Source organism: Tupaia chinensis, unplaced genomic scaffold, assembly GCF_000334495.1.
Source record: "Tupaia chinensis unplaced genomic scaffold, TupChi_1.0 Scaffold000042_1, whole genome shotgun sequence".
NCBI classification, from domain to species: domain Eukaryota; kingdom Metazoa; phylum Chordata; class Mammalia; order Scandentia; family Tupaiidae; genus Tupaia; species Tupaia belangeri.
In genome coordinates, this window is record NW_006159497.1 from 111,447 (window position 1) to 139,388 (window position 27,942).

Sequence of the window (27,942 nt, forward strand, 5' to 3'; positions counted from 1 at the left end):
GACACGTCCTCTGGTGCCGTCACCATTTCCACCCGTCAGCTCTGCCCGTAACTCACTACACGAGCCGTTATGGCACTGCCTCCCCGAGACTGGGCGCTGTGCTTTTGCTCACCAAGGCATCCCGAGTACCTAGGCTCACAAGCATTTACAGGCTGACTGGATGAGAGGACGACTTCCCAAGGCAGCCCAGTGAGGCCGTGACCGGCCGTGAATGCGTGCGGTCTGTGCTCTGCGTGACCTGGAGACATACCACGTTCTGAGGCTGCTGGACGAGCTTCACCAGGGCGGGATGGCTGTAACCTGGGGAGAGGAGGTATGGTCAGAGCTCAGCACCTCAGCGTCCCACCCGAGCGTCCCATGGCCTGGTGGTTAAGGAAGCCAGATCCCACATGGCCAACTACAATTCAAATTCCAGCCCTGGTGGCTAGAAAAAGCACACCAGGTTCGTGTGTGTGTGTATGCCTCAAATTCTGGCAGGCTGGATAAAAGGAGAGCAAATTGCAGCATGACCACGCCCCCACCGGAAGGCGTTTTCTCCTGCTCCTTCTGTCTCTGTCTCTCTGGTGAGTGCAGGCACCACCTGGCAATTTTTTTTTTAATTAAAGAAAAAGAAAAAATGGATGAGAGATTTAATTGTGCTGAGTTAGAATAACCTCTGATCCTAATGTTAAGTGACAAAAGAAAGACACGGGATACGAGTGTGCTTACGTGGTGGCCGAGTCTCTCTCCAGAAGCTGGTAATAATGGTTGCTTCTGGGAGGGGAATCGGGGATTAGCCTCAGGCTTGGCAAAGATATTGGTCCTTTTCTCCCCAAATTAAAATACAACAACTATATATATATTTTTTTTTTTCAGTTTTAAGTTTTTAAAAAATTTATTCATTTATTTATTTTAGGCTTTTGCCTTAGGGTGCATGCGCTTGTTGGAGAGAGACAGAGGGTAAGTGAGAAATTGCCCCTAGGGGGGATGGCCATGCCGCAATCCCTCCTCCTCTATTCTCTTCTCAGGATTTTGGGTATGTACACACATGTGCTCAGCATGTTTTCAAGCCACCAGCTCTAGGGCTTGAACTGTGGCTGGCCATGTGGGAGTCCAGTGCCTTAACTACACCATCTGTTGGTCTCTCTCTCTCTCTAAAATATATATATATATATATCTTTAGATTTAGTTTTTACTATAGGGCATGTGCACTCACCAGAGAGAGGGAGAGATAGAAAGGGAGAAATCGCCCCCGGTAGGGATGGCCATGCCAGAATCCTGTCTCCTCTATTCTCCTCTCAGGGCACACACGCACATGCACTGGGTCTGAAACTAAACCACACAGTCGACTGTGTGGGATCCAGCCACCTTAGCCACTATGCCACCTCCTGGCCCCCAAATAACCCCCATATTTTCAAAGTTAGTCTGTAGGCTCATTCTGCAGTCATGCTAAACCTGAGCAGGAGGATTTGAATCTTCCGGGCTGTTTTGAGGATGTCTCCATGATTTCATGGCTCCTTGGCCTTCCCCAAGAATCAGACGATTTCCTCTCTCCTGGCAGGACCTTTTTGCCAGCACTGGGAGACGGTATACACCACACGGGAGCACAGGACCGTGTCAAGGTCCAACTCTGAGAGGAGACGTCTATGTCTGACTTCTACATTTTGACTTGAGTTTCCAAAAATCACTTCTAGGCCTCCTGAAATCCTAGAAAGTGGCAACAGCGCCCCTGGGGCTGCAGTGGTGGACTGCCTACTCTTGCCCATCTGTGGTGACGCTGCTTCTGCAGCCCATAGCACACCACAGTGATGCGGGGCCCTCACTGGCCTGGGGAATGGGGGAGGGAGTCTTAGGGTCCCCCAGAGTCAGCACATCATGGCTGCTACTGGGGCCAACCAGGTCTTGGCAGGACTTTTCTTCTCCCTACCCCCGAGCTGGATTGGAGGGGACTGGTGATGACGAGGGGAGAGAGGAGGAGCAGGCGCACCAGGACGGTGTGGTTCCTGGGCCGTGTGACACTGTCTCGATCCTCCCTCTGTTACCACAGAGCTTCCATCCATTGAGCATCTGCTAAGCTCAGGGGCCTTCCTGTTCATTGTTGCCAACCTGGTCAACCACCCTGGCAGGAAGGCCAAGTGTGCAGGAGAGAGGGAGGCCCTGAAGTCCAGAGAACAGCCCGTAAGATCTTCAATGCTGGCAGCCATGTGCTCAGCTCAACAGAGTGTAGTAGAAGGAACATAGAATACGGAGATCCAGCCAGCACGGGAAAAGGCTCCGCTATGAATCTTGGAGCACGAAGTAGAGTTTGTTTGTTTTGCTTTTTGCTAGAGGGCTGTGTACTAGCCAGAGAAAGACGGAGAGAAGGAGGACAAAGTAATCCCTTTCCCTTTATCTCTCCCTCTTGGGATTTTAGACACATATACACACCCGGTGTGATTCTTAAGTCATTGGGTCCAGGACTAAACCACAAGGCTAGTTAAATGGGATCCAGCTGCCTTAACTACCACGCCACAAAGCCAGCCCAAATATCCCCATTTTTAATCATATCTACCTTGTACCTATTTTCTTTGAACCACTGTATTTTTAAATTTAAATACATTTTGGTTTAAGCGAAATACGTATCTTTGAAAGGAGACTTCACGTCACTGCAGTTAGTCGATGCAGTGGTGCAATCTTTACGCCTGCTCAGTGCTCTGAGCCAGGCCTGCTCCCCTCCACGGAAAGAGATTAGCAGATTTAGACAAGTATTAAAGACCCAGCACCATCCATGGGAGCCTTTAGCCTCCCTGGATAGAATCAAAAAGATTGAAAGAGACCTGCAAAGCCCTGTGGTTTTCCTTGCCTGCTGGCGGAGGGGGTGGGGATTAGAAGGGTGGAAGTGGGGGACCTGGGGAGAGAGCTATTAACTTTCTTCCCCCGCCCCTCCCACACCCCTCTCCCAGGCAGCTGCTGGGCTCGAGGCTGGAAAGTGTCATTTCTCAAGGAAGGAACACTGTGGGTTTTTCCTACTGGTTTTTGGCCAAAGGTCCATGGTGCTGGCCTCTTATCACCCGGCTGCCTGGGCGTTTATGACTTCCCTGCCTCAGTAGATAAGCCTATGCCAGGGAAATCTCATTAAATCTCATGAATGCAGCTTGTCTTCTCTGGCTCTGAAAGAGAGATGAAAGCAGTCTCTCTGCTTAGGAAAATCCCACCCTAGGCTTTCAACCACTGTGGGACCCCCACATTGCAGGGAGGGACTGGGCCAGGTGAGGGTGGGCCAGGTGTGATCAGGTGCTGCCAGAGAAGTGAGCTTAGGAGGCAGAAAGGTGCTGGTTCCCGCCCAGCTTAGCCTTCCACGCCCTGGAAATGCAGGTGAGTCCCGCAGTCTCTTGAGGCCCCATCAATAAGCCCGAGGTGATGCTGAGCACTGTTCTAGAACTCTCATAGCTATGTTAATGCATAATGTGCAAGGCACTGAGCAATATGCTGGGCTTACAGTAAAATCTCAGTAGTATTAATTTAAAATCATCTCAAAAACGACAGAGATGGGAGAAAAAGTGAGCAGGATGAGAACGTTTAGAACCTGTAGTTTTAAACAAATTTTGCTCACACATATGCTGGCTGGCATCCCAGGGATGGGCCAGGGTCCCTCAGCTAGCATAAGGTGAAGTGGGATTTGAACCCAGGATAACTCAAGAGATCGTTCCTTCTGCTCCGACACAAGCGGGGATGGGTCTTGGACAGTGTTTGAACCCTGAACACCTTCAAAGCTTGAGGCATCCTGGCATGATGAATCGCTCCCAGGGAATGAGTCACCTGCTGGGAATCCACCCACTGAAGAAGCATCTGCCACCCCAGCCTCAGACTGCAGCTACCTGAGCTAAATGAGCCCCGTCTCACTGTCCGTGTGCCCTTCACAGCCGCCCGTCACGCTCTGCATGGCTGGGAGAGCCTGCGGGGCAGGCGCCGGTGCTGTCCCACCCAAGTCACTTTACCAGTCGCCATCTCCCAGTTGCTGTGTGTTTGCTGATAATGGTTCCAGCTGCCTCCTTCTCTGGGAAGTTGCCCTTGGCAAATGGAAGGTGCTTGGCCTAGGAAATTGCCCACGACTTGGTCCTCCCCCAGGGCAGCTGATGGGCAGTGACTGGCTGACACAGGGGCCAAAAAAGCCAGCCCTTTGCCCCTGTCTGGGGTGCATTCATATTCTAGAGTCTCCTAAGAGTCAGGCTGTGGCTGGTCCCATCCTTTTTAAAAATGTCTTCCTCCCCACTTGCTGTTTCCCTCTCTCTCTTTTCCCTGAGTCACCCTCAATACACCATCACACCGGAATCCTTGCCTCAGGCTTTTCTTGCAGAAAACTCAACCCAAGTCACCCAAATTGTGGACATGGGGGCTGCAGAGCCCCGGGCTCACGTGCTAGCTATGACTCCTCTGCCGACTGCCTAACCTTTCCAGGATCTGCAAAATGGGGACACTACGGCATATTTCTCTCTCGGGGCTTGGGGATGGAATACAGGAGAGAAGACTCGGAATGTGCCTCAGAACTGCTCTGCAGGTCACTGGTTCCTTTCCCTGTCCTTGAGGGAAGTGCTTGGCAGCTGACAGGGATGTGCCTACGAGGAGGGCCACCTACAGCCCGAGAGCCACTACTGAGAGAGAGGTGACGTGAGAGGGCGGACCATGCCGCTCTTACCTATGGGGACGGAGGAGATCTGGGAGTAAAGGTCCAACATGCGGTTGCCGTCCACGTCGACCAGGTAATTGCCACGGCTCTCTTCATAGTTGCAAAAGAAGTGCACGGCCTCTGCATTCTTGGGGAGAGAAGACACTGGCTCAGGCTCCCTGCAACGCCCAAGATTCTTAATGTCTCAGAACTGCTTGATCGGGTGGCCTCCACCCCCGTCCCGCCCGTTCAGTGGATACGCTGGGTGTTGCGGGTGCTGGCAGGTTCATTTCCTGCTCTGGGGCTTGCTTTTGAATAGCTCATTAAGCTCTGCCTTTACAGTGCATGAATTCTCTGTGCGTGCCTCATACACGTGGCAGAAAGGCTGAGCCATCAATCTGAAGTAGATTCTCGTAAGGTACATGGTAGGCCTTAAAACCACCACTAAGGGGGCCAGCAGGTGGCATGGTGGTTGGGAATGCTGGATTCCCACATGGAAGACCATAGTTCTAGTCCCGGACCTGGTAGCTTGCTTTCTCACTTTCTCTCTCTCTCTCTCTCTGTCCCTCTCTGGTCAAATTAAAATAAATAAATAAAGATAAATAAAATAATTATAAAAAAATTAAAAACACTACTAAGAAAACACAAACTGAGGCCAACAGATGGCATGGTGGTTGAGGCACTGGACTCCCATGTGGCTGACCACAGTTAGAGTCTTGGACCTGGTGGCTTGCTTTCTCACTTTCCCTATCACTCACTCTCTGGTCTCTTTTTTAAAAATTATTAAACATAATAGGAAATGAAATAAATAATCCCTAAGAAAAACAAAAACTATATAGTGATCATTGAAGAAATGAACATGTTGCCTTGGAAAATAGTCACTTAGTGCAGGAAAACAATAAAACAAATCTGTAAAAGGAACAGAGGACTGAAAAGAGACAAGACAGAATACAGAGCAGAAGGGCAGACATAATCGCAGCCACATCAATAACAGGGAGCTGCAAGGTGGCATGTTGGTAAAACACGGAGCTTCTGCGAGGCAGACCCACACGGGAGGGTTGCTGTTCTCATCCTCCAGGGACCTCTCTGAGTACACAGGGCGCACACGTGCCTGTGACCCAGGCTGCTGAGGCTGGGAGTGGATCGTGGCTCCAGACTCTTCTGGAGTTATTATTTTTCTCTCTCACTTGTGGAATAGAAAAGCTTTAAAAACATAGGGAGGACTGGGTAATAGTACAGGGCAGAACATGATCTGTGAGGGCTGACCCATATGGGAAAGTTCCAGGTTTGAGTCCAGAGACCTCCCTGAGGATGCCTGACACCACGTGCCCATGGTCTGGGGCTGGCGAAGGCTGCGGGTGGATTGCGGCATGAAGATTCAGGTGGGGGCACGGACTCTCTGTCTCTCATGGAAGAAATACAGAAACTTCAAAAAGAAAAGATCAGTCTCCTTTTGAAAAAAAGCTAGAAGAGCTTTCACTAGTATCAGTCAAATTAGACTACACAGAGAGATGCTGTGACAATAAAAGGGTCAGGCTGGCTCTGTAACGTAGTGGCTAAAGGAGTCGAACCTCACCGGCCTGACTGCAATTTGAATCCTGGCCCCTGCAGCTTGAAAAACTCACCAGGCGCATATGTGTGCATGCCCCAAATCCTGACAGAATGGAGAAATGGAGGAAAAGGCTATTGTGGTGTGACCATGTCCCATCGTGGGGTGCTTTCTCCCTCTCCCCATCTCTCTCTGTCTCTCTCTCACAAGCATGCATGACCTCTGGCAATTAGAAAAACTTAAAAGGAAAACTATTTAAAGGGTCAATCCACTAAGAGGACAGTTATAAACAGTATTGCAAAATGTGTGAAGCAAAGCAGAATCAGAGGGGAAAGCAGGTCTACAGCAATGGTAGGAGACTTCAACATCCGGAGTTCAATAGTGGATGGAACAAGTAGGCAGATTAGCGAGGAGACAGACAATTGGAATGACACTCTTAAAAGCGGCTGGACCTAACAGACTCCCCAGGACACTCCAGCCAACAATGCCGGAATAGACACTCTTTTCAGGAACATATGGAACATTCTCCAAAACAGACCATATGCTAGGCCATCGAAACAGGCTCAATGCATTTAAAACCACTGGAATCACATAAAAGATGCTTTCCAATCACGATGGAATGAAACCAGAAATTTGTAACAGAAAAACATTTGGGAGATTCACAAAAACGTGGAACTTAAACATGACCTAGATAGCTAATAAGTCAAAGAGAAAATCAGAAGAATAGTTAGGAAAAAGGTTTAAACGGCAGCTACATTAAACAAACAAAAATAAAGTCAGCACAGATTAAGCATCTGTCCCTCAGCTAAACTGTAACAGAGAAACAATGAGAGGAGGGTCCCTCCGGCCCCTTACCTGAATTATATTCAGCTGTTTCATTAACTCCTGCAGGAAGAAAACAGAGGCATTATTGTCAAGATACACTCTTGACAAAATAGCTTAAAATCTTCCATGTTTCCCTGAGTCTTGGGGTTTTTCTCTATCTCTTGCCAAAAAACGAATACTTCAACATATTATAAATATTTAAAAGTTACTTAATATAAATAGTCGGCAGGAAACTATCCCGTTACACAGTTAAATGATCTGGATTGCAATCTGAGAACGGGCACGTGCCTGTGACCCTGGCAGGCTGGGAAAGGCCTGGGGCAGGACCATGGCATGAGACCCCGTTGAGGGTACTGAGTTCTATCTCTGCCTCCTCCCTCCCTTTCTCTCCCTCTCATGAAAGGAAGAAATAAATAAACTTTAAAAAAATTATCTGAGAGGCCAGCAGGAGGTGTAGTAATTAAGGCGCTGGACTCGCATAGCCAATCGTAGTTCAAGTCCTGGACCTGGCAGCTTGAAAATCCTGCCAGATGCATGTGCACGTGTGCCCCAAATTCTGAGAGGAGAATGGAGGAGAAGTCATTGCGGCATGGCCATCCCTTCTGGGGGGTGATTTCTCACTTTCCCTCTGTCTGTCTCTCTCTAGTGAGTGCACTCACCCTATGGCAAAAAATACAAAAAAAAAAATCTGGGACCAGCAAGTGGCATGGTGATTATGACAGCTAGATCCCAAATGGCTGACCGGATGGTTCAAGTCTCAGATCCAGTAGCTTAAAAAACAAAACAGACACGTGTGTGTGTGTGCCAGAACTACTGAGAGGAGAATGGAAGAGAAGGGATCGCACTGTGGTAATCCTCCCGGGAGTGGTGAGAGCGTTCTCACTTTCCCTCTCTCTCCCAACCTTTCTGCCTCCGTCATGTGCATATGCCCTGTAACAATTTTTAAAGAAGAATTATTTGATTTAACTTTATTCATCATCATTATTATTTTAATTTGACCAGAGAGAAACAGAGACAGAGAGAGGGAACGTGAGAAAACAAGCCACTGGATCTGGGACTCAAACCACACGGTTGGCCATATGGGAGTCCACACTTAACCATCATGCCACCTTCTGAACTCCCATAACAAATTTTTAAAAAGTTATCCGTATGACAGACAGACTGGAAATTTAGAAACTTAAAGATAAAATAAACAAAAAGTTTTAGCAAAAAAAAAAAAAGTAAAAAGTGTCTGTAGTGTTCATAAAAACCTGAATCCTCTTTTTACTTAGGAAAAAGCAAGGCTTTAACATCTCATTATAAATATAAACTAAAATCAACTGAAAATACTGATTTGGGGCCAGCAGATGACATGGAAGTTAAGATGACTGGAGCCCACATGACCGACTGCAGTTCGTTTCCCAGACCTGGTGACTTGAAAAACACACCAAGCTCTTGTGTGTGCATATCCAAAACCCCGAGACAAAAATGAGGAAGGGATTGCAGCATGGCCATCCTCTTTGTGGGTGCTTTCTCACTTTCCCTCTCTCTCTTTTTCTATCTCTTTTGGTCTCCCATGAGTGCATGCACCCTATAGCAAAAAATTTAAAAAAATAAAAATAAAAATTTGCATATCAAAGAATCTTTTATAATTATAAACACTCCAAAAATCAATTGTGCAAATCTATACAGAAATGAGAACTGGAAACTAGTTGCTTTGATAATATGAAGGTTTCAGTTCCAAAAATAATTCAACATAAAATAAACTTTAAACAATTAGTGCTGGAAATGATATACTATCACATGTAACTACAAGATGATATAAATGGCAAGAATATGAAAAGTTATTCCAAGTATTTTACTGATATTAAATTAAAACCCACCCCCCTAGAAATATGCATGCAAATAGTATCTCCTTTTTGTTAGAAAACAGAATAACTACATTTACATTAGTGCAAAGATTTCTGGAATTATAAAGTTGTTGCAATAACAAGAGGAGTATCTTTTGATAGTAAAAAAAATGACATTGGGGATAAAAATCTGTAAACCATGCAAAGAAGACATAAATTTGCATTAAAAAGGTTTACATCATTATCCCCTTGCCTAGAAAAAAACACCCTTCTTTGTCAAATTCCACCTCCTTATCCTCCAAGGCGCAGTTCAAGGGCATATGCTATCCAGGCGCATGCGTATAACATCACCCTGTTCTTCAGCTGTTGACTGGATCATCTACCCAGCCCTTCCCAAGCTAGATGACTTGCTCTGGCCAAAGTGTGAGTTAGAAGTGATGGCAGCCAGCATGGAGCGCAGGCCTCAACAGACCTACAGCAAGCTCTCCTCTTGCTGGTATGCACCCTGACTGTTGCCATGAGAACTAGCGCCATCTAGCCTCCTGGAGGACGAGAGACAGGCAGAACATAGGCAAGTCACTGCAGTGACCTGAGATACAACTAACTTGGAGTCCAGCCCAGCAGAGCTGCCTCCCCAACTCCCAGCTAACCCAAGATGCATGCACAAACTCTGTGCTGTATCCTACCAAGTTGTCTGTGAGAGTTTGTTATGTAGCATTATTGTGGCAGTGGATAACTGATAGATCTCCTCTCTGAAGCCTTTGTTGAGTTCCTACAGCAGAATGGCTTCAGTTAATGTCCCAGATCTCTAGTTGCGCGTCTCTGATAGCTAACAACGCAGGCCCCTGTGCTCTTGCCCTGCTTGGCTATGCTCTTGCTTTCTATATAGGCCCCTCCCTCTTTGTGGAAACATGCCACTTGGCTATGCTCAACTTACCCGAGATCTAGGTCCTGGGACTTCTGTCTTCATCAGAGGCCCATCATAATCAAATTCCACGTCGACTTTGGCTGCGGCTTGACTGATGTGTCTGGATCCTGCGGTAAACAGGGATGTTGAGAACTGCTGGTGACAGCAGAGAGGATAAGGATTCTGCCCTAACAGATGTCCAATATCCACCCCATCTCAGTCAGACCACCCAAGACCACCGTCAGGATAGACCTGGGCATTACAAGGATGCTGCAGATTTCAAAAGTGGGAAAACCCAGTGTCATTGAAGTCGTAGGCAAACGGGTTTGCTGCTGTCCTACTGGGGTGAGTATGAGCTGACGCTGGCCTATTCCTTCAACTGAGCAGCTTCATTTTTTAGGATTTATCCTAAGAAAATAAAGGGACCAGTACGAAAACTGTGAATAATCAAAAACACCCATCATCAGAGCCGGACAGTGGCATAGGGGTAAAATGTAATATTCTACAGGCTGACCCACAGGGTTCAGGTCTGGAGACCTCCCTGAGTACACTAAGCACTTGCTTACCCATGATGCACACTGGTTAAACCTGGGTGTGGATCGCACTGGGGCCCTTTGGGTGTGCTTTCTCTCTCTCTCCTTTTCCCTTACGCAGATAAAAGGGTTTATTCACTTTCCAAGAGAGGAAAGAGGCCAGACGTGGAGAGTTGCACTCGTGTCTCTTTTTCTCTTCGTCTCTCTCACTCACAAAGGAAATAATGAATATAGTGAATAAAAATAATAATGAATAACAATGAATAAATAAGATTAATAGTAAACTGAAGAAAATATTTCTCATAACATTGTCTATAACAACGAAGAGGAAACAACCTAATTCCTAACACTGAAGGGCAGCCAGTAGAATAGGACACAGTCAACCATGTCATGGGAGAATATGCACCAATAATTGTTTCAAGGTAGAAATTCCAAATTTTTATGGATCTGGAAGATGCTCATGGTGCTACCATGTGAAAGGCCAGGATATAAAAAATATCCAACTTTTGTAAAGATTTAATCTACACCCAAATATACATAAGACCAGAGTTTCTCCCCCTGGATACACTGACATCTGGGATGCACATCCTGCATTGCAGAAGGCCATGCAGTGTGCTGTGGGGCATTTAGCAGCATCCCTGCTCTCCAGCATTGGGTGCCAGGAGTACCTTCCCACCCAGCTGTGTCCCCCAAATCACCCAGGAGGGAATAATCAAATTTCTAAATTCACAGGCTTTTAGCTCAGCATGGAGCTGCAACTCAGATTGCCTCAAGCCCAAGCCTTGTTGATCCCTGAGTGAAAGTTAGCCTTGGTGCACCCAAGATACAGGAGCAAGGCCGTCAGCCAGTGGCGCTAGAAACCCCTTACTGTTGTTGTTTATCTTTCTCCTTCCTGGTACACATTTGCTGCTTGGGAAACCTTAGTTCCCCGTACTGGGACTGCCATAATTGTGTCCAACCAAGGAATTGGTGGGCACACTTTTGACCCTCTCCACATATACATAGATATTTACATACACACTCAGACGAGGGGACTACAACAAAGTATAGAAAAATGAAGTGAAACAATGAGTTGATTTTGGTGTGAAAAAATAGAAACCCATGCATAATTTATAATATGTATTTTCCATAAACATTTTAAAGACTTCTCTATATATCTGTGTCTCCATTACACAGAAAAGGAAACTGAGGCTCAGAGAGATTAAGAAAAATGTCAGGAGGCCAGCCAGTGGCATGGCAGTTAAGGTGGCTGGATCCCACATGGCTGACTTCATGGTTCAAATCCCAGACACAGTGGCTTGGAAAACATACCAGATGCATGTGTGCACCTGCCCCAAATCCCAAGAGGAGAAAGGAAGTAAAAGGATTGTGGTGTGGCTATCCCCTGGGGTGGGGTGGTGGTGGGGGGTAATTTTTCACTCTCTTTCTGTCTCTGTCTCTCTCTGGTGAGTGCACGCTCACTATAGCCAAAATTAAAAGAAAAAAGCGTTAAGGTCTCATGTAATACACATGCAAATAGCTTGTCAAGCTAAACAAAGCCATGCTATTAGAAAACATGAATTCATCTTAATTTTTCATATTTGCTTTAGTATCAAAGAAGGTTTCTGAATCGATTATGTAACATAATGCAGTCTTTTGAACTTAAAGTCCAGTTGCAATATAGCACTGTACTTATTTAAGGTAAAGAAAGGAGTTTTTGTTTTCTCCCGTTTGATCTTGCAGAGGGACTTTCTAAGAAGTTATTCCCTTAGAACAGAGTCGAAGGTCATGGGATATACTGATGACTTTTTTTTTACAATAAACTGTTTCTTCCTTGGCTGGAACTCAGGATTTCTGGACAACACCGAGTCTAGCTAGATCTTCATGAAGAGGAATGCTTGTTTTGATGAAAATGGCTCTTTGCTGGTGCTGATCTTGCTTTGTTTCCAGCAAAGGGTGAAAAAAAAGAATCAAAATTAGTAACCTGGCCTCAGTGGTGGACACACAAGTCCTCCTTTCTGTTTTCCCAGAAAGTGCCTCGTTATCGCATGTTAACAACTGGATTCCTTGGGAGGTGTGGAATGGAAATGCTGGGAACAGAGGCAGCGTGCAGAGGAAACCGCAGCTGAGCGGGTCCTGACAGGACTGGAGTGTGGGGTCATGTGGAGCTGCAGCTACCAGAGTGCGGGACTAGAACCAAGGCAGGGGAGGTGGCAGAGAGAGCAGGGCTGCCACCTGGGATCAACAGGGCACAGATGGGAATGTCGAGGGCTCGGAGCAAAGCAGACGTTCTGTTCTAAGAACCACAGCAGTTCCTATCATGTGCCAAGGCTTTGTGAGTGATGGAGGGCAGGTGAAGGCCCACTGGGCAGAGCGCCTAAGGCTCAGCGCCTAGGAGCGTGTTAGCAACGTGCTGTCTACCAGGAGGAGAAGAAGGGACGCTAATATATTTTAAGCTCCTACTATGTGCTAGAAAAACTTCCATGTGTTTGAATTAATCCTCAACTCTCTTATGTGTAAGTATTGTTGTTCCCGTTTTCCGGATGGGGTCAGAGAGATTAAGTGGCCTTCCCAAGGTCACACAGCTAGCAAGTTGCAGAGTTAGGACTGGATCCCAAGTTCATGCAACTCCAGGGCTTCTACTTCTCCTGCTGTTCCTCAGTTTTGACTTTATAGGGAGGAAAATAACTAATACCATGATAATGAACGCCCTGGTAATGGTGATATAAAATGCCCTATACCACACACGGCAAGTGAAGGGTGAAAGGAATCTTTTTTTGGATCTCATATCCAGTCCCATAGCAGATACCAAGTGCGTGCTGAGCACCCCAGGCGAACAGACCAGGAAGTGTCCTGAGCAATTGATGCGGGTTATCTCATTTAATCCCTACACCCCCATGAGGTCAGTGTCAGTATTCTCATTTACAGGGAAGACTCCGAATCAGCGAGGTTGACTGGTCCGCCCAAGGCCACACAGCTAGCCAACGGTAGAGCTGAAAGTGTGCCTGCCTGGCCTCGTCCCCAGGTGCAGCTGCTCCTTACGTCATGATAAACCTATCGCAAGTGGAAGTGATCGTAAATCGAAAATGCCTTTCGTACACATAATCCACATCGCAGCTTCACCTTGCCTGCCCTAAACATGCTCCGAACACTGACGTTAGCCTAGAGTTGGGTGAAATCGTCCAGTGCAGAGCCTGTTCCATGATAAAATGTAATTGCCATGTACCACGCCACGAGTGGCAATGGCGGCCGTACGGGATCCACAGTGTGGCATTCCCAGCTGCGGCCCGCTCTGTGTCGGGGCCGGTCATCCTGTGAAGGTAACTGATGCTCCCTTCCAGTTTCCCTCGTGCTGGCCTTTGCCATGAAACATTTGCAATGGAGCAACATGCTCCTCCCAAAGGTGAATTATTGTTAGGTCATTGGGAAAGAAATGATTTATTTTTCTATGCAAAAATGCATCACAACTTTCCCGACAACCCAATATCAAAAGCACAGAGAAGAAAAATAGTTTGAATTAATATAGAATAACCTAGCATTTTCATTCATGAGAGAAATGGCATACCCAGAAGGCAAGACTCACAGTCTGGACCCAGGGACTACACAGTCCACTGAGCCCATCCCCTGGACCCGGTGATGTGCACTGCCTTCAGTGGTTATGCCCATCCGGGGGCTCACTGAGCAGTGTTCTTAGAGAGTATAAGCAAATGCCATGTTCCCAGACAGTAAAAGTTCCACATATAAGCCTGGCCAAAGTCGAGGGCAAGTCCAATGGAGTTGTTTGCTCTGCTTTTCTTTAAACAAAACAAAACAAAACAAAACAAAACAAAACAAAACAAAACAAACATATCTGCCCCTGCAACCGTTTGCCCCACTTATTTTTTGATAAAATGCTCTCAGCAACATGGAGAAAAACATTTAATTTCTACTCAGAAATTCTGCTCATTCTGATGTCTCTTCTCAGTCTCCGTGCCCTATCAGCCTAGGATTTTATATATATATATATATATATATATATATGTATATACAGTGTGAACCAATGCCATAGGAAACACTATCTCAGGCCATTAACAATCACACGTTTACTTGGCTCCAATGGGTGGATACACCTCTGAGAAGCATCTAAACACAGTGAGGTACAAGCAAGTTGTGCCTTCCATTTGGGGCACCCTCTTTTGCTTCAAAGAAGTAGTTGCCATGAGGTGAGCTGCTCTATAAAAAGGTCTACACATCAAGGAACTGAATCCAGCTACAACCATGTGAGTGAGCTTGGCAGTGGGTCCTCTGATCTCCAGTGAGCCTTCGGATAAGACCACAGCCCCAGTGGACAGCTCAGCTGCACCCTCAGGACAATGTGTCTGGTACCAGAGGATCCAGCTAAGCCATCCCCAGATTCCTCATCTATAGAGACTGTGAGATAATAAAAATGCATTATCTGAAGTTGCTGAGCTTGGGGATGTTTGTTATGTGGTGACATATAACTAATACGGTGGTGTGGTTCCTAGAGCCAGACAGGCTCAGCTCAATGTCTGGTTTGGTCACTTGCTAGCTCTGTGACTCTGGGAAAGTTACTTAATTTTTCTGAGTCTCAGTTTTCTTGATCTTCTGGAACCGTGGTGAGAATTAGACAGTGGGGTGTTCATTGATGAGACTCACTTGCTGAGCTGCCCAAGAGGCAGAGAGAATGAACTGGCTGAGAGAGGCCACAGGGACAAGGAGCCAGTGCTGCTGGTTAGTCGGGTGTGGTGGTAGGGAGAGGGTTATGGGAGGCTGGAACATCCCTGGGAGGATATCTCTTGCCCAGTGCCCTGAGGCACAGTTGGCCTTTGGGTCAATTACAGAGACTTTGAGGCTTTCTGTTTCTTGGGAGTGACCTCAGTGTGAGTTGTCCCAAAAGACCCCTATAGCGATGGCCTAGGCCCTCCTGGCTGTCGGAGCCACCACCTACGTGCAGGCTCCTTGCCCACTGCTGAGCTGTCCACCAAGGCTGGGGGCACATGCAGAGATGGGAGGTGGGAAGGGGAGCGACACCACTGGTGCGTCTATCCCTAGGACCCTTGCAGCCCAGGAATCCCTGGTCGGGATATGTCTCCATTAGGACCAGCATGTGCCACCACCGCCCAGGGCTTACCGATCACCAGCAGGCGGCAGTTGTGCTGGAAGCCGCAGGCCAGTCGGTGGGCAAGCAACATGGAGGCCATGGCCCGCCTTCAGGAGCAGGGACCCCCTTCACTCGCTGCCGCCCTGCAAGAAACCAGAAACACAGGCTCAGGCCCTCGAATGCCATTTCCCTGCTAGCCACGTACCCATCCCACCACCTCTCGACCCAGTGCAGAAGGTTCAGGCTGAAAGTGCAACACAACCAAAGCGGACGCTACACTCAGTGTGCACTTTGGTTCACGTGCACGTCCACGGGCCTTCACCACACCTCAGGTAGGTTTAGCTCGCCATTTTCTAGATGGAAAAACAGAGCAAGGGCAAGCTGTGCTCTGCGAAGCGGGAGGACTTGGGGAACTTCAGAGCCAATGTCATGGGCATCGCTCCCCGTGGGAAGCTCCCCCTGGAACAGAGGTCACTGGGCTGTCCAAGAATCTGGGCGCCCCAAGGAGGGTCTGTGGGCCCAGGGTAGGGGATGCACCACCCTGGCACAACCAACCATCCCACTTTGCTCAGGGCTAAGAGGTTCTGGGATGTGGGACTTTTCATTTGGAGACCAGGACAGTCCCAGGCAGAGAGGATGGCCACCTTGCACAGCCTTGGGGAGTCAGGTCTCCGAACTCTGCCTCCCGCTTCCCAGCCTTGCTGTGCTGGCTGCTATTTCCATGGTGGGCTGGAACATACCATTGGTTTCTTTTCACCTACTGCCTCTCCCCACTCCCAGGCCCCTGGCCCAAACCACCATTCAGATATGTCCTCTGTGCATCTTTCTCTTTATGGATCTTCTGCTAAAAGCCTGGTTGTTATTTGGCACAAGTATCTTTGGTTCACGTGCATGGTGCTGTTTGTATCTCAGAGCAACGATGGAGTCCTTCATTCACATTACTCTTCACGGGCCCTGACCCCGGAATCCTTCCCGTGTGCCGTGTGCTAAGCACTTCTCGTTCAGAGCTACTCATGCTGACTATCATTACTGTGAAAGCACAGAGCAATGCACAGTGGTCTCCTTTTTACAGAGAGATTAAAATGGTCGCTTTGAAAACAGAACTCGGACCTGCCTGACCCCAGAGACAGCAGACTCCACCAGTATGCAATACCGAGTCCAAATGCTCCATAGAAGTCTGTCCACTCATTCTGCAGCACACACTCCACTGAGCACGAATTTTGCATCAGGTACTGTTTCTCTGGCTGGGGCACAGGGTGAATGAGTCAGGCATGGAACTTACATTCCCATGAGGAACAAGGACAGTGATATAGAATACGCAAACAAGGAAAAACAAACAAGGGACATAATTAAGACGGGGGAGTGCTTTGAAGGAACAGCAGGAGCTAAGATCATGGTTTACTGAATGTCCTTCATGTGCCAGTACTTGCTTTCTTTCCCTTTTTAAAAAATGTATTCATTTATTTCTTCCATATGACAGGGATAGGGGGAGGTACTCCCAACTGGGTCTTTATGCCACAAGCTACCTCCAGCCTCAGCCAGTGTCGGATTGTGGGGACACACATGCATTTGACCAGCCTGTGCAGGGAGGTCCTGGGAGGTGAACCTGGGACCTTTCCACATGGGTCCAGTTGCATTGTCACTATGCTGCTGTCTGGCCCTAATGAGCTGGTGGTTTCAGAAATACTCATAACAGTAGGGACAGTTATCTCCCATTTTATAGATGGGAAAACTGAGGTCAGAAGTGCTATAATTTAACTCATGTTTATTACAGCATTATTCATAGCAGCTGAGAGGTGGAAGAAAACTAGATGTCCACTGACAGATGATAGGATTAAATGTGGCCTTCCACTGGAACATTTAACCAGCCCCATGAAAGAAGGGAGTCTTGTCATATGCTGCAACAAGGATGAACCTGGAGGGCATTGTGCTGAGTGAACTGAGCCATGGACAAACACTGCGTGACTCCTTTTCATGATGTATCTAAAGTAGTCCTCCATTGGGAAGAAGGATGGTGGTGCCAGGGGTCAGAGGATGGGGGAGTTGTTATCCTGTGGACACAGAGTTTCAGTTTACATGGGAGAAAGTCCAGAAGATCCATGGGACAAGGATCATATAGTTAACTATACTGTATTCTTACAAATGGTTAAGATGTAAACATTATAACATCTCATTATAATTTTTTTTAAAGAAGTGGTATCAGCAAAAGAAACAATAATTAAAGTGAAGAGACAACACTTGGAATGGGAGAATATATTCGCAAACTCTCCCTCAGATAAGGGACTGTTAACTGGAATATACAGAGAATCAAGCAGCTTACCTACAGAAACAAAAACAAAACCCAATTAGAAGATGGGCAAATGAGCTGACCAATTCTCCAAGACGTATGGACAACCAAAAAGCATATGAAACACATGCTCAACATTCCTTATCATAAGGGAAATGCATCAAAACCACAGTGAGATACCACCCAACTCCAGGCAGAATGATCACGATTCAAAAAATAAAGAATAAGTGCTGGCGAGGCTGTGGTGAAAAGGGAACTCTCCTCCAGTGTTGATGGGAATATGAATTAGTACAATCACTATAGAAAACAATATGGAGGTTCCTCAAAGACCTACAAACCGAACTACCATACGATACAGCAATTCCACACTTGAGTATCTACTCAAAGGACAAGAAAATGCTCAACTGGCAAAACGCTTGCACATCCATGTTTATTGCAGCTTTATTCAAAATTACTAAGATATGGAACCAACCCAAATGTTCACAAATAGATGAATGCATTGAAAAAGTAAGGCGTATGTACCCTAAAGAATACTACTCAGCCAGTAAAAAAAAGTGAGGCCCTGGCCTTTGATAGAAAGTGGACAAATATGGATGATTTCATGCTAAGTGAAGCAAGCCACACTCCGAAAGCATCCCCACTGAATATAGACTGAATGACTGCACTCTATGGCAGAAACGGAAAGACTGAAGGCATACAGGCATGGAAAGTAACTCTGGATACCAGAGACAGTATGGGAGGAGGTCAGGAAATGGAGGGAGGGAATCAAGAAAAAAAAAAAAAAAGGCAAAACATTCAACAGACCAAAAAAATGGAAAATTAACTGTTGATGACAATGTGTATAGTAATTTCTTTGACTGGATTGACATGAATAGGAGGTATTTATGCTGGGAAAATTTGTTTTCAATGTTGTAAAGATATGCAGAGATTGAGGGGCCAGCAGGTGGTATGGTGGTTAGGACAGTGGACTCTCACTTGGCCGAACACAATTTGAATCCCGGACCTGGCAGCTTGCTTTCTCACTCTTCTCTCTCTGTCTCTCTCTGATCAAACTGAAGACTAATAATAACAAATAAAATAAAATAAATAATTCTAAAACCAGATTTACGGTGATTTAATATAAAAAATAAGAAATAAAAAACAGTAAGATGTGATATAAGTCACCCATGGACAGAGCAAGTTAGCAATGGTGCCAGGGGTCAAGTTTAGAGATACCTGGCTTAGAATCCTAGTTTATCTCTAACATTTTAAAAATTATTATTTTTTTAAATTACCAGAGGATGTAGGCACTTGCCAGAGTGAGAGAGAAAGCACCCCCCGCCCCAATAAGGTATGGTCATACCACAATCCCTTCTCCTCCATTTTTCCTCCTTGTCAGGATTTTAGGCAGGTGTGCACATGTACCCAACATGTTTTTCAAGCCCTGGGCCAGGATTCGAACTGTGATTGGCCATGTGGGCTCCGGCTTGGTATTCACAGCACACAACTGCTGTGCTATAGGGTTGGTTCTCATGTACAGATGGATTATGAGCTGAGTTTTGACACCTAGCCTTATATCGTGACAGGCCATGAGGCTGGCTCTGCCTCCTGGGTTGCCCTGGCTCTACCCCAACCCTGTGGGGGGTGGGAATCCCACCTTGGTGCTGCATGGGGACCAAGAGAATCTGCCCACCACTTTGATCCTGTGAGGACAGCCTGGAAGAAGCACCAAACCGAGGTGAAGGACATAGACCCAGAAAGACCCTGCAGCTGGAGGGAGGCCTGAATCCACAGAGGCTGATGGAAGAAGGACACACAACAGGTTGGGTTCAGCGTGCCAAGTGCACGGTTGGGGAAGCTGGCAGACTTAGCAGCCTGGGTGAGGGGCGATGGGTGGCCATACCCCATGGCTGTGATGGAAAATGGTGACAGGAGCCAGGCCGTGTTATTAGAAGCAAAGAGTGAACAAAGGAGAAAAGTGGTTGGTATTTCTTCTACGAATGTTAGTGGTGCACCTACTACGTGCAGGCCCTCCACTGGCCATGGTGCACAGGGACTGACCACGTGCCGTCTCTGTCCTCTCTCCCACCCCGGCATCACCACGCAGCAAGCACCAGCTGTGTGCAGGTCCCTGGCTGGTGCTGCCAAGCCCTTGGAGGTAGCTCCTGGGAGACAGAGATAGGTCACTCTCCTGTCTTCACAAACGAGGCAATTGTCTGCTCAGCACACCATGCCTCCCCATTCTCATAAAGTTCCTCCTGCATCTCCAGGAGAGCAGACCTGGCAGCCCCGACATGACCCAGCAAGCCAACTGTGAGTGACAGGACTGGGCTGGGTCAGAGCCCTGGGGGCTGTGGGGTCAGGCACCCTCTACACCTGGAGAGGAGCTGGCACTCAGGGAGAAGCTTCAGATGGGGAAGGATGTGGCCCATGCAGAGAGGAGCCACATGAGGAAGAGAATCCTGGAGGTAGGGGACCCCCTGGTTCCATCTGAAGCCTGGGGCTAAGCTTGGCTGTGGTCACTACTGGGCCTGTGGGAGGGACCCAGGTCCCTTCCTCTGGGAATGAGTGACCAGGGGTGGGGAGAGCCAGCAGTGCAGGCGTGCAGATGTCCCTCCACACAAAAGGAAACATCAGGAACAAAGGAAGAGGGTTCCGGGGCCAGATGATGGTGCGGCTGTAAATCGTGACGCTTTGCGAGGCTGACCCACACGGGAAGGTTCTGGATTCACATCCATACCTTTGAGTGTGCCAGGCACACACTGCTCATGATCTGGGCTGGCTGTGGCTGGGGGGTGGACCACAGGGTTGGGGCCCTGTTGGGGGTGTGTTCTCTCTCTCCCTCTTTCTTGGAAGAAAGGTAATCTTAAAACAAAACAAAACAAAACAAAACAAAAAACAGGATTTTCATCTCATAGTGCCTTCTAAGAAAGGTCAGAAATTCCCTTGCAACCACCTGGCACCTCCTTTATTTTTAACCTGCTTGCACTCTCCTGAGTGGGTTTCTGCTGCTTGAAAACAGAGTCCCAGCTCATATCATGGTTAAAGCAACTGACTGATCAGCCTCCGATCCTGAGAATACGTTGGGAGTAACAACACCTTTTCCATGCAGCCCTGTGGGCAGCCGAGGATAAACCCCTGGGTCAGTAAATCCTTCTGTACCTGCGTCTCTTCTGTCCCCGAGGGGGATGGGATCCCAGAACCAGCTAGGCTGAAAGCCCTGGGTATTCCTGGTAGGTGGAGAGGCTGCAGGGTGAGGTTGTTGGTGGAGATGTCCTGAGGGTACTTGTGCCCCATACTCTACTTCCATAGACTAGGGGACCACCTGCCTCAGAGTCAGGGACAGGGAAGCTCAGAGGGTGACAGCATTTGGCCTTGGCTCATAGACTGCGCGGGGCTGTCTGACACCAGAGCCTTGTTTGTCCTGGTCACACAGCAGTTAATTCAGATACTAACGGAGCTGTTACACAGGTACAGGTCTCATGGCTATAAACGATGCAGTTCAGAGAACTTTCACATTTTGTTGCGTTTCATCAGAGGAAATATTCTGAGAAAGCGTGGGCTCAGAAGAGTGTGGCCATAAATTAACCGAGAAACCATACTTTTTTTTTTTCTTGATAACTCAAGAAAAAACATATCCACCTCAGTGGGGAGCTTGTTAATTTAGCAACATCGGAACTCTGTAGCGAGCAGCTGCTGTCTCTCCCTCAAAACCATTTGTCTCAGATGGGAGCGTGGAGACTTCACACGACTCAATTTCCATTAAACATGTCTTTGAAAACACCAGGAGAACTCAAGCATTAACATTTGAATACTCTGCAAGATTGAGAACCACACCCACACACTTTCAATTACAAAATGTCACATTGGAAAAGACATCTTGATGACATTTCGGTGGCCTGCAGTTGAAAATGACCGTATAACAAAACCTGATCTCCATCAGACATTAATTCTTAGCACAATATATTTCAAACAATTAAGAGTTAATGTCATTCATTTACGTTCTCTTGCCCGCGAATTCAATCAACACAAGTTAATTAGGTGCCTCTTACAGGCAAGGCACTGTCTTACGGACGGACGCACAGGAGAAAGGGAGATGGACCAAAGCCTGCTCTCAGCAGCTCATCATTCAGTGGCAGAGGACTATGAAGGAGGAAAATGGGACAACCTGCCGCACTAGCTGCTTTATTGATCACGTCAATAATGTTCTTGGTTTTGTTTTTTAGTTTAGTGCACTTGCCAGAGAGAAGCAGAGAGAGAAAGAGGGAGATAAAGAGAGAAAGTGAGATATCATTCCCAAGGAGGATGGCCGGGCCTCAACCTCCTCTCCATTCTCATCTCGGGATCTCGGGATCTGGGGCACCCATGCACACGTGCTGGCATGTTTTTCAAGCCACTGAGTCTGGGAGTCAAACCAAGAGTTAGCCATGTGCGATCCAGCCACCTTAACCTCCATATCATCTGCTGGCCCCATTAATAAATTCTTAAAATGTACAGAATGCACACATAAAGTGTACGTATATAAAGCGTTACCGTTCACTGTCAACAGGGAATTCTGTACACGTCAGAGTGGGCTCCTGACTGTTCTACGGTCACTGTTCTGTTTGATCAAGGTGCTGTGGAACATGGAGATTCATTCTGGGGGTGACGAATTCGGGAGGTGTCGTCTGAACTGCTCCTTCACAGGTTAGGGTCTTAGAAGCCGAGGAAGAAGGAAGAGGTGAAGGCAGGAGTGAATATTCAGAGCTGTCAGAAGACGTGGAGTGGGGTGGGGAGGAGTTCGGCTCATCGTGACAGAAGTCGGAAGTCACAGAGGGCAGAAGGGACAGGAAGGCAGGAGGGTTGCAGCTGATCCTGGTCTGGCCTCTGTCAACGGCACTTCCAGAACCCTCTCAAGGAGAAAACCCAGCTGCTGTCGTCTAATCTGGAAAGGTCTGCGGTCAGCCAGGCTGCAGGAGTGCGAGGACCTGTGATACTGGGGGCTGCTAGGGGTAAGGGGGACCTGATATTATGACTCACACGCATGGATATCTAGCCTTCTTTTTTTCTGGCGCATAACCGTGGGACTTTTGTCCTGGTTCCTGATGCTCCCCAAGGCAGGCTGTGGAACTGATCATAGGGTGGTATGGACACCCCTCCACCCACTGCAGGTGATCTCTCACTTTCCCTTTCGCTTTCTCTTTTCTCTCTGGTGAGCTCACAGCCTTATGGCCAAAATCCACAGGGAAAAAAGAAATTAGGAGCCCCATTCCCAGGGGTCCAGCCCATTCCCAGGAGGCAGGCCCACTGCACAGAGAGCCCACCAGAGTCTACACAGACGGGCCTGCTGCGTGTCCCTTCGCCTGGTGGCAGCAGATCACACACTTCTTGTCCAATCACATTTCTCCATGGCTAGCCCTGCTTCTGAGAAAAGAGCAGTTCAAAGCGGTTGATGGCCTCCGAAGTCTGCTCAGGCCCCGAGGGGCCAGGCGGTGGGACAGAGGCAGCACAAGACTGGTGTGAGGTCCTGTGATGGTGTCCGGGGCTCCCTGAGCTTGCCAGGTGTGGATGTGAGCCTGCCCTGCGCTGGCTGAGCCCAGGGCCAGTACGGCTGGGAATCCTGGTGGCGGTGTCTGCTTCTCTATCTCTCCGGTTGCTGACCCTCCTGTTCTCTGAGACACCAAATCTCCTCACTGTGTTTCCAAACCTAAGTTCTCAACACTGCAGAACACCCCTCCCCATGTTCGTAATTCTTCCACGACTTGTATTTACTTAACATTTTTCTTGAAACTAACTTGCTTACATAAAGTCATTTTCCAAAACCTCTTTTTTCTTAGAGATATTTTTTGCTATAGGGCACGTGTGCTCACCGGAGAGACAGAGAGACAGAAAGCAAGAAACCACCCCCCACAGAGGATGGCCACGCTGCAATCCCTTCCCCTCCATTCTCCCCTCAGGATTTTGGGCATGCCCACATACACACACAGCGTGAGTTTTAAGCCGCGGGGTCCAGGACTCGAACCGCAGTCAACTACATGGGAGTCCAGCAATGTAATCATGAGACCATCAGCTGGTCCTTTCCTAAAACCCTTTCTAATGACTACCCTGCCTCCAGGTCTATTTGCTACAAATACAAGTTACTGGAAAGACAATGCAGCAAAATCAAAGCAGGTTATTCAGTTAAAGGCTGGACAGAGCTGCCTGCCCTGGGCTCTGGCCTCCGGCCGCCCTCTCCTTTAGCTGGATGGGAGCCAGCGGACAGAAGCCAGGTGGAAAGGCCACTAGCATCAGAGACTTTACCCTGGATGTCACCAGAACTGAAAGAGGAACTTAAATGGATCAATAACTTGAACAGAACAGGGATCATCAGGTACCTGGCAAATGAGGGTGACTTGTTTCTGGCATGCGGGGACCTGCAATGAATTCGATTTCCTACTGCGTGTAGTCATCAGTCCAGCTGACCCGCCCTCCTGGCCCCAAGTTCTTCTTTAATTAAAATGCTAATTAGTTCTCTGGGCCTCCTCTTATCTGCCTTGTGCCTGAGAGGGCGGGGTAGACAAAAAGGCCGAGTTCAATGTTTAAATCAGTAAAGTGAGAGAACTCAGGTGAAGGGGCGAAGAAGGTCCTTCCAGCTCTCTCTGGTGTGCTGCCGCGCACCTCTCCCCGTGCTCCACCACGCACCCCTCCACGTGCTGGATCTCTCATGGGATCTGTGGCCCTCAGGATCCGCCCTGCCCCAGGCTCAGAAGTTTAACAGGCTATCCAAGGTCTCAGAGCCCCAGAGCCATGACTCTGAGCCTGGGCTGCACTTGACCATCATGGGGGGCTTTACACCTGTGCTGGCAGCCCCCCAGACCATGGAGTCTGGGTCTCCCAGGAAGGTGTGATGGCATCTGGGAACCTGTTAGCTCCCGTAAGAGTGAACAGTGACCCCTGCACAGGCTCACATGACCCCCGAGTCCCTGGAGATGGAGAGTCAAATATCTCAGAGCCACAGGGAGAAGCCCACGGTGGCTGCTGGGGGTGGGGGCGTGTGCTGGATAGGCAACCAGCCTCTCCTGTTCCGCTCCTGCCACCAGGCATGCCCCTGGCTTTGCATCCTCCTGAAGGATCTCACCCTCAGCTAGCTGTCCCTGTCTCCTCGTTCACCTGCAAGCGTGACCTCGGCACAGTAAGAAACCCCTCTGCTCTGTGTCCTCACCTGTGAAATGGGGATGATGCCAACTGACCTGCTTCATGGCTACCAGAAGCAGGGACTCGGGCCCTTGCTGTACCCCAGCCCCAGAGCAGAGCCTGCCTCAAACAATCACTGAATAAACAGTAAACGCTTGACAAATGTCCTCTGAGCATGGTGTCAGCGTCATCCTCCCAGGCCCTGCAAACGCGAAATCTCTGCATAGATCATTGGCTAGAAATGGACCCCCTAATGTCTCTGGGCCCCATAGACACACCCTCTTGTTCTCCTATCTGCCCTCAGGACTGAGACAAAAGTGCTGGCAGGGGCTCAGGACATTCCTTTCTCTTCACCAGTCCCAGCCGTTGGCTTTCTGTAGACTCAATGACACACTCAGCCAAGTGTACCTCCATTGTCAAGGCCAAGGGTCGCCATAGCAACCATTAAAGCCAGAGCCCTGGGCCTCTGCAGCTGGCTAACAGGGCCCCATTCACGGGCTCTGACTGTGACGGATGGCACATGGCACGCTGGGACACAGGCTTTATCTCTGATCTGGCTTCCCTCCTCCACCCCAGAGTCAACAGCCTCCCCTGCCTTTCTCCAAAGCACAATGCCCAGCCCCCCTCCCACCCTGCAAGCCTGGTTTCCTATACCCTGCCCTTGGGGGCATTAAGCAGGCATCAGTGACTTGCATAAGGAGACGGAAATGCTGTTCTTGGAATTGGCATCTCCTAAGAAAGGCGAAGGATACATTTAAGGAAGTAACACGAGCCAAAATGGGTCTGAATACTAGCTCGAGGACTCTGGGCATGCTGCTCAATTCATTGGGACCTCAGTTTCCTCTTCTTTAAAAGGGGGAGAATGGGGCCAGCAGATGGCGTGAAGGTTCAGGCAGTTGGATCCCACATGGCTAAGTATGTGGTTCGAATCCCTGACCCAGGGCTTGAAAAACATGCTGGGGCGTGTGTGTATGCACCCAAAATCTTGAGAGGAGGATTCAGAAGGGATTGCAATGTGGCCATTCTCCCTGGGGGCACTTTCTCACTTTCTATCTCTGCTTCTGTCTCTCTCAGATGAGCACATGTACCCTATAGCAGAAAAACGAAAAGAAGGAAGAATGAAACCTCCCCATGAGGTTACGAGACACTCCAGTCAGTTAGGGCCAACTCGGCGTGCACAGGAGCGACAGAGGTGCCCATTGTGGACCGTCTCATCATCCCAAAGGCTCTCTGACCTTGAAGGCACGGAGCAAAAAAATCAAGAGCCCATTCCACCCACAATGGGGCCAGCCTGGAGGTAGCTTAAGAGACTAGACCCAGGTGTGCTGGTGGGCATCTGTGCTTGGGTGGCTTCATCTCCCTAGTACAGGAGAGGGCTCCGTTCCGATATCCCTCTGTCTGTCAACTGAAAAATGCCACAGGAGAGAGCCAGGTGTCAGCCTCTCCCTGGGGCAAGGACCAGAAGGTGCCAGCACTCCTGGACAATGCTTATCTGGCTCCCAAGCCCAGCCCGCTCCCTGAGAGAATTATTTATTCACCATAGTCTGAGCATTAAAACCCTCGTTTCTCCCTTTGAACCATTTTACAGTATGAACTCCTGTGCTGGCCCCAGAAGGACCATGAGATCCTATTCCCCTATGCCCTCCACCCCGCCACTTACCACATTCTGCCTTCAACAACGACCTTATATCCTGTAACCCCTCGGCATGTGTTGCTCAGGGCCTCCGGGATCTGTGCATCTGGGCGACTGTCCTCATTTGGGCCTGAATTAAATTTGTCATCGCTTTATTCAGCCTTCTTTTCCTAGGTTGGCACAGGGAAGGCATTTCTCCTACGGCCTGATGAGCGGGGCAGGACAATCTGCACAGGCGGTGGCCCCGCCACCAGCCTGGATGTCCGGGTGTCATGAGGGAAGCTGGCTGGTTTCTTCCATCAGCAAGAATCTTTTTTTTTTTTTTTTTTTTTTAGAGGCTTTGGCTATAGGGTGCGTGCACTGGCCAGAAAGATAGAGACAGAGAGACAGAAAGTGAGAAATCACACCCCAGGGGGGGATGGCCACACCTCAATCCCTTCTCCTTCACTCTCCTCTTGGGATTTTGGACACACATGCACACACGCTCAGTGTGAGTTTAAGCCACTCGGCCTGGGACTTGAACCACAGTCGACTACATGGGAGTCCAGCGACGTAGTCATTACACTATCTGCTGATCCCGCATCAGCAAGAATCAAATGACTTGAAGTCAGGTGTACAGGGGGCACGGACCGTCGATGTCTGCAGGCATGCAGGCTGCAACCAGCCTGTGCAAAGGAGGAGAGAACAAGGGCTAGGCAAGGCTTCGAACGCAAGACCTTGGAATGTGAGACACACCGCGCCTGTGTTCTGGGGGGAGGAAATGTGGAAAGAAATGCCTGCAAGCAGATGAGCTGGTTTAGATCACTGATCCTGCAATGAAGGAGCCAAAGAACAGAATCTGATTTACGAAGGATACTGTGCCAACAAGTCCTGCTGCCCAAGGCCACAGGAGGTCCCGCTGTTAAACCCTGACTGCTCAGTGGCATGAATGAATGGCGTAAATTAGAGTCACGCTAAGCGCAGAAGTACCTTGGTGAACAAAGACGGGCTCTGCTCTGTTCTCTGAGCTTTGCGCTCTGGTGGGGAGGATACCAAGCCAGCCACCCAACAAACAAACAAGGTTGGGGGATCGGAGCAGACACTTCCTGTTCGAGCAAAACAAACCACTTTAAAGGCCTTCTAATCGTGCTAGGTATGCGATTACCACAGTATGCAGCAAATGAAACATGGATCTCCCTCAGGGCCTGGATGGCGCAATTTGGAAACACCACATTGGTGACCAGAGTTGTCGTGTGTGGCTAGGAGTATTACTTCTTCCCCTTGGAAATATCTTTTTTTTTCCCCTTTACTATGGTGTTGGCTAGAAAGAGACGGAGACAGGCACCCAGGACAGGCTATCGCCAGTGTTATGACCCTCCTGCCCATCAAGTAGCCAGAACCACAGGTGAGTATAGCCATGCCTGGCTTGGTCGAGTGGGGCAGGGAGCCAAACCCAGATCTCCCATGTGGCTTTCAGTCTCCCAGCTGGCCATTAAAAAAAAAAAAAAAAAGAATGGGAACCAGCAGTTAGCGTAATGGCTATGTCGCTGGACTCCCACGTAGTC

The 27,942-nt window shown here is 48.5% G+C and overlaps 1 protein-coding gene across 2 annotated transcripts in view; it reads right to left on the bottom strand.

The window, feature by feature from the left end:
* The window catches only part of ABAT (4-aminobutyrate aminotransferase), a 90,361-nt gene that overhangs the window by 26,818 nt on the left and 35,601 nt on the right, over positions 1–27,942 (bottom strand). For both annotated transcript variants that reach the window (XM_006140704.3, XM_006140705.3), the window contains exons 2-6: positions 15,378–15,490; positions 9,765–9,862; positions 7,029–7,058; positions 4,655–4,772; positions 251–300 (exon numbers count right to left, since the gene is read on the bottom strand). In XM_006140704.3, coding sequence (XP_006140766.1) covers positions 251–300; positions 4,655–4,772; positions 7,029–7,058; positions 9,765–9,862; positions 15,378–15,447 — 366 coding nt within the window. In that variant the 5' untranslated portion in view covers positions 15,448–15,490. The remainder of the gene's footprint in view (positions 1–250; positions 301–4,654; positions 4,773–7,028; positions 7,059–9,764; positions 9,863–15,377; positions 15,491–27,942) is intronic.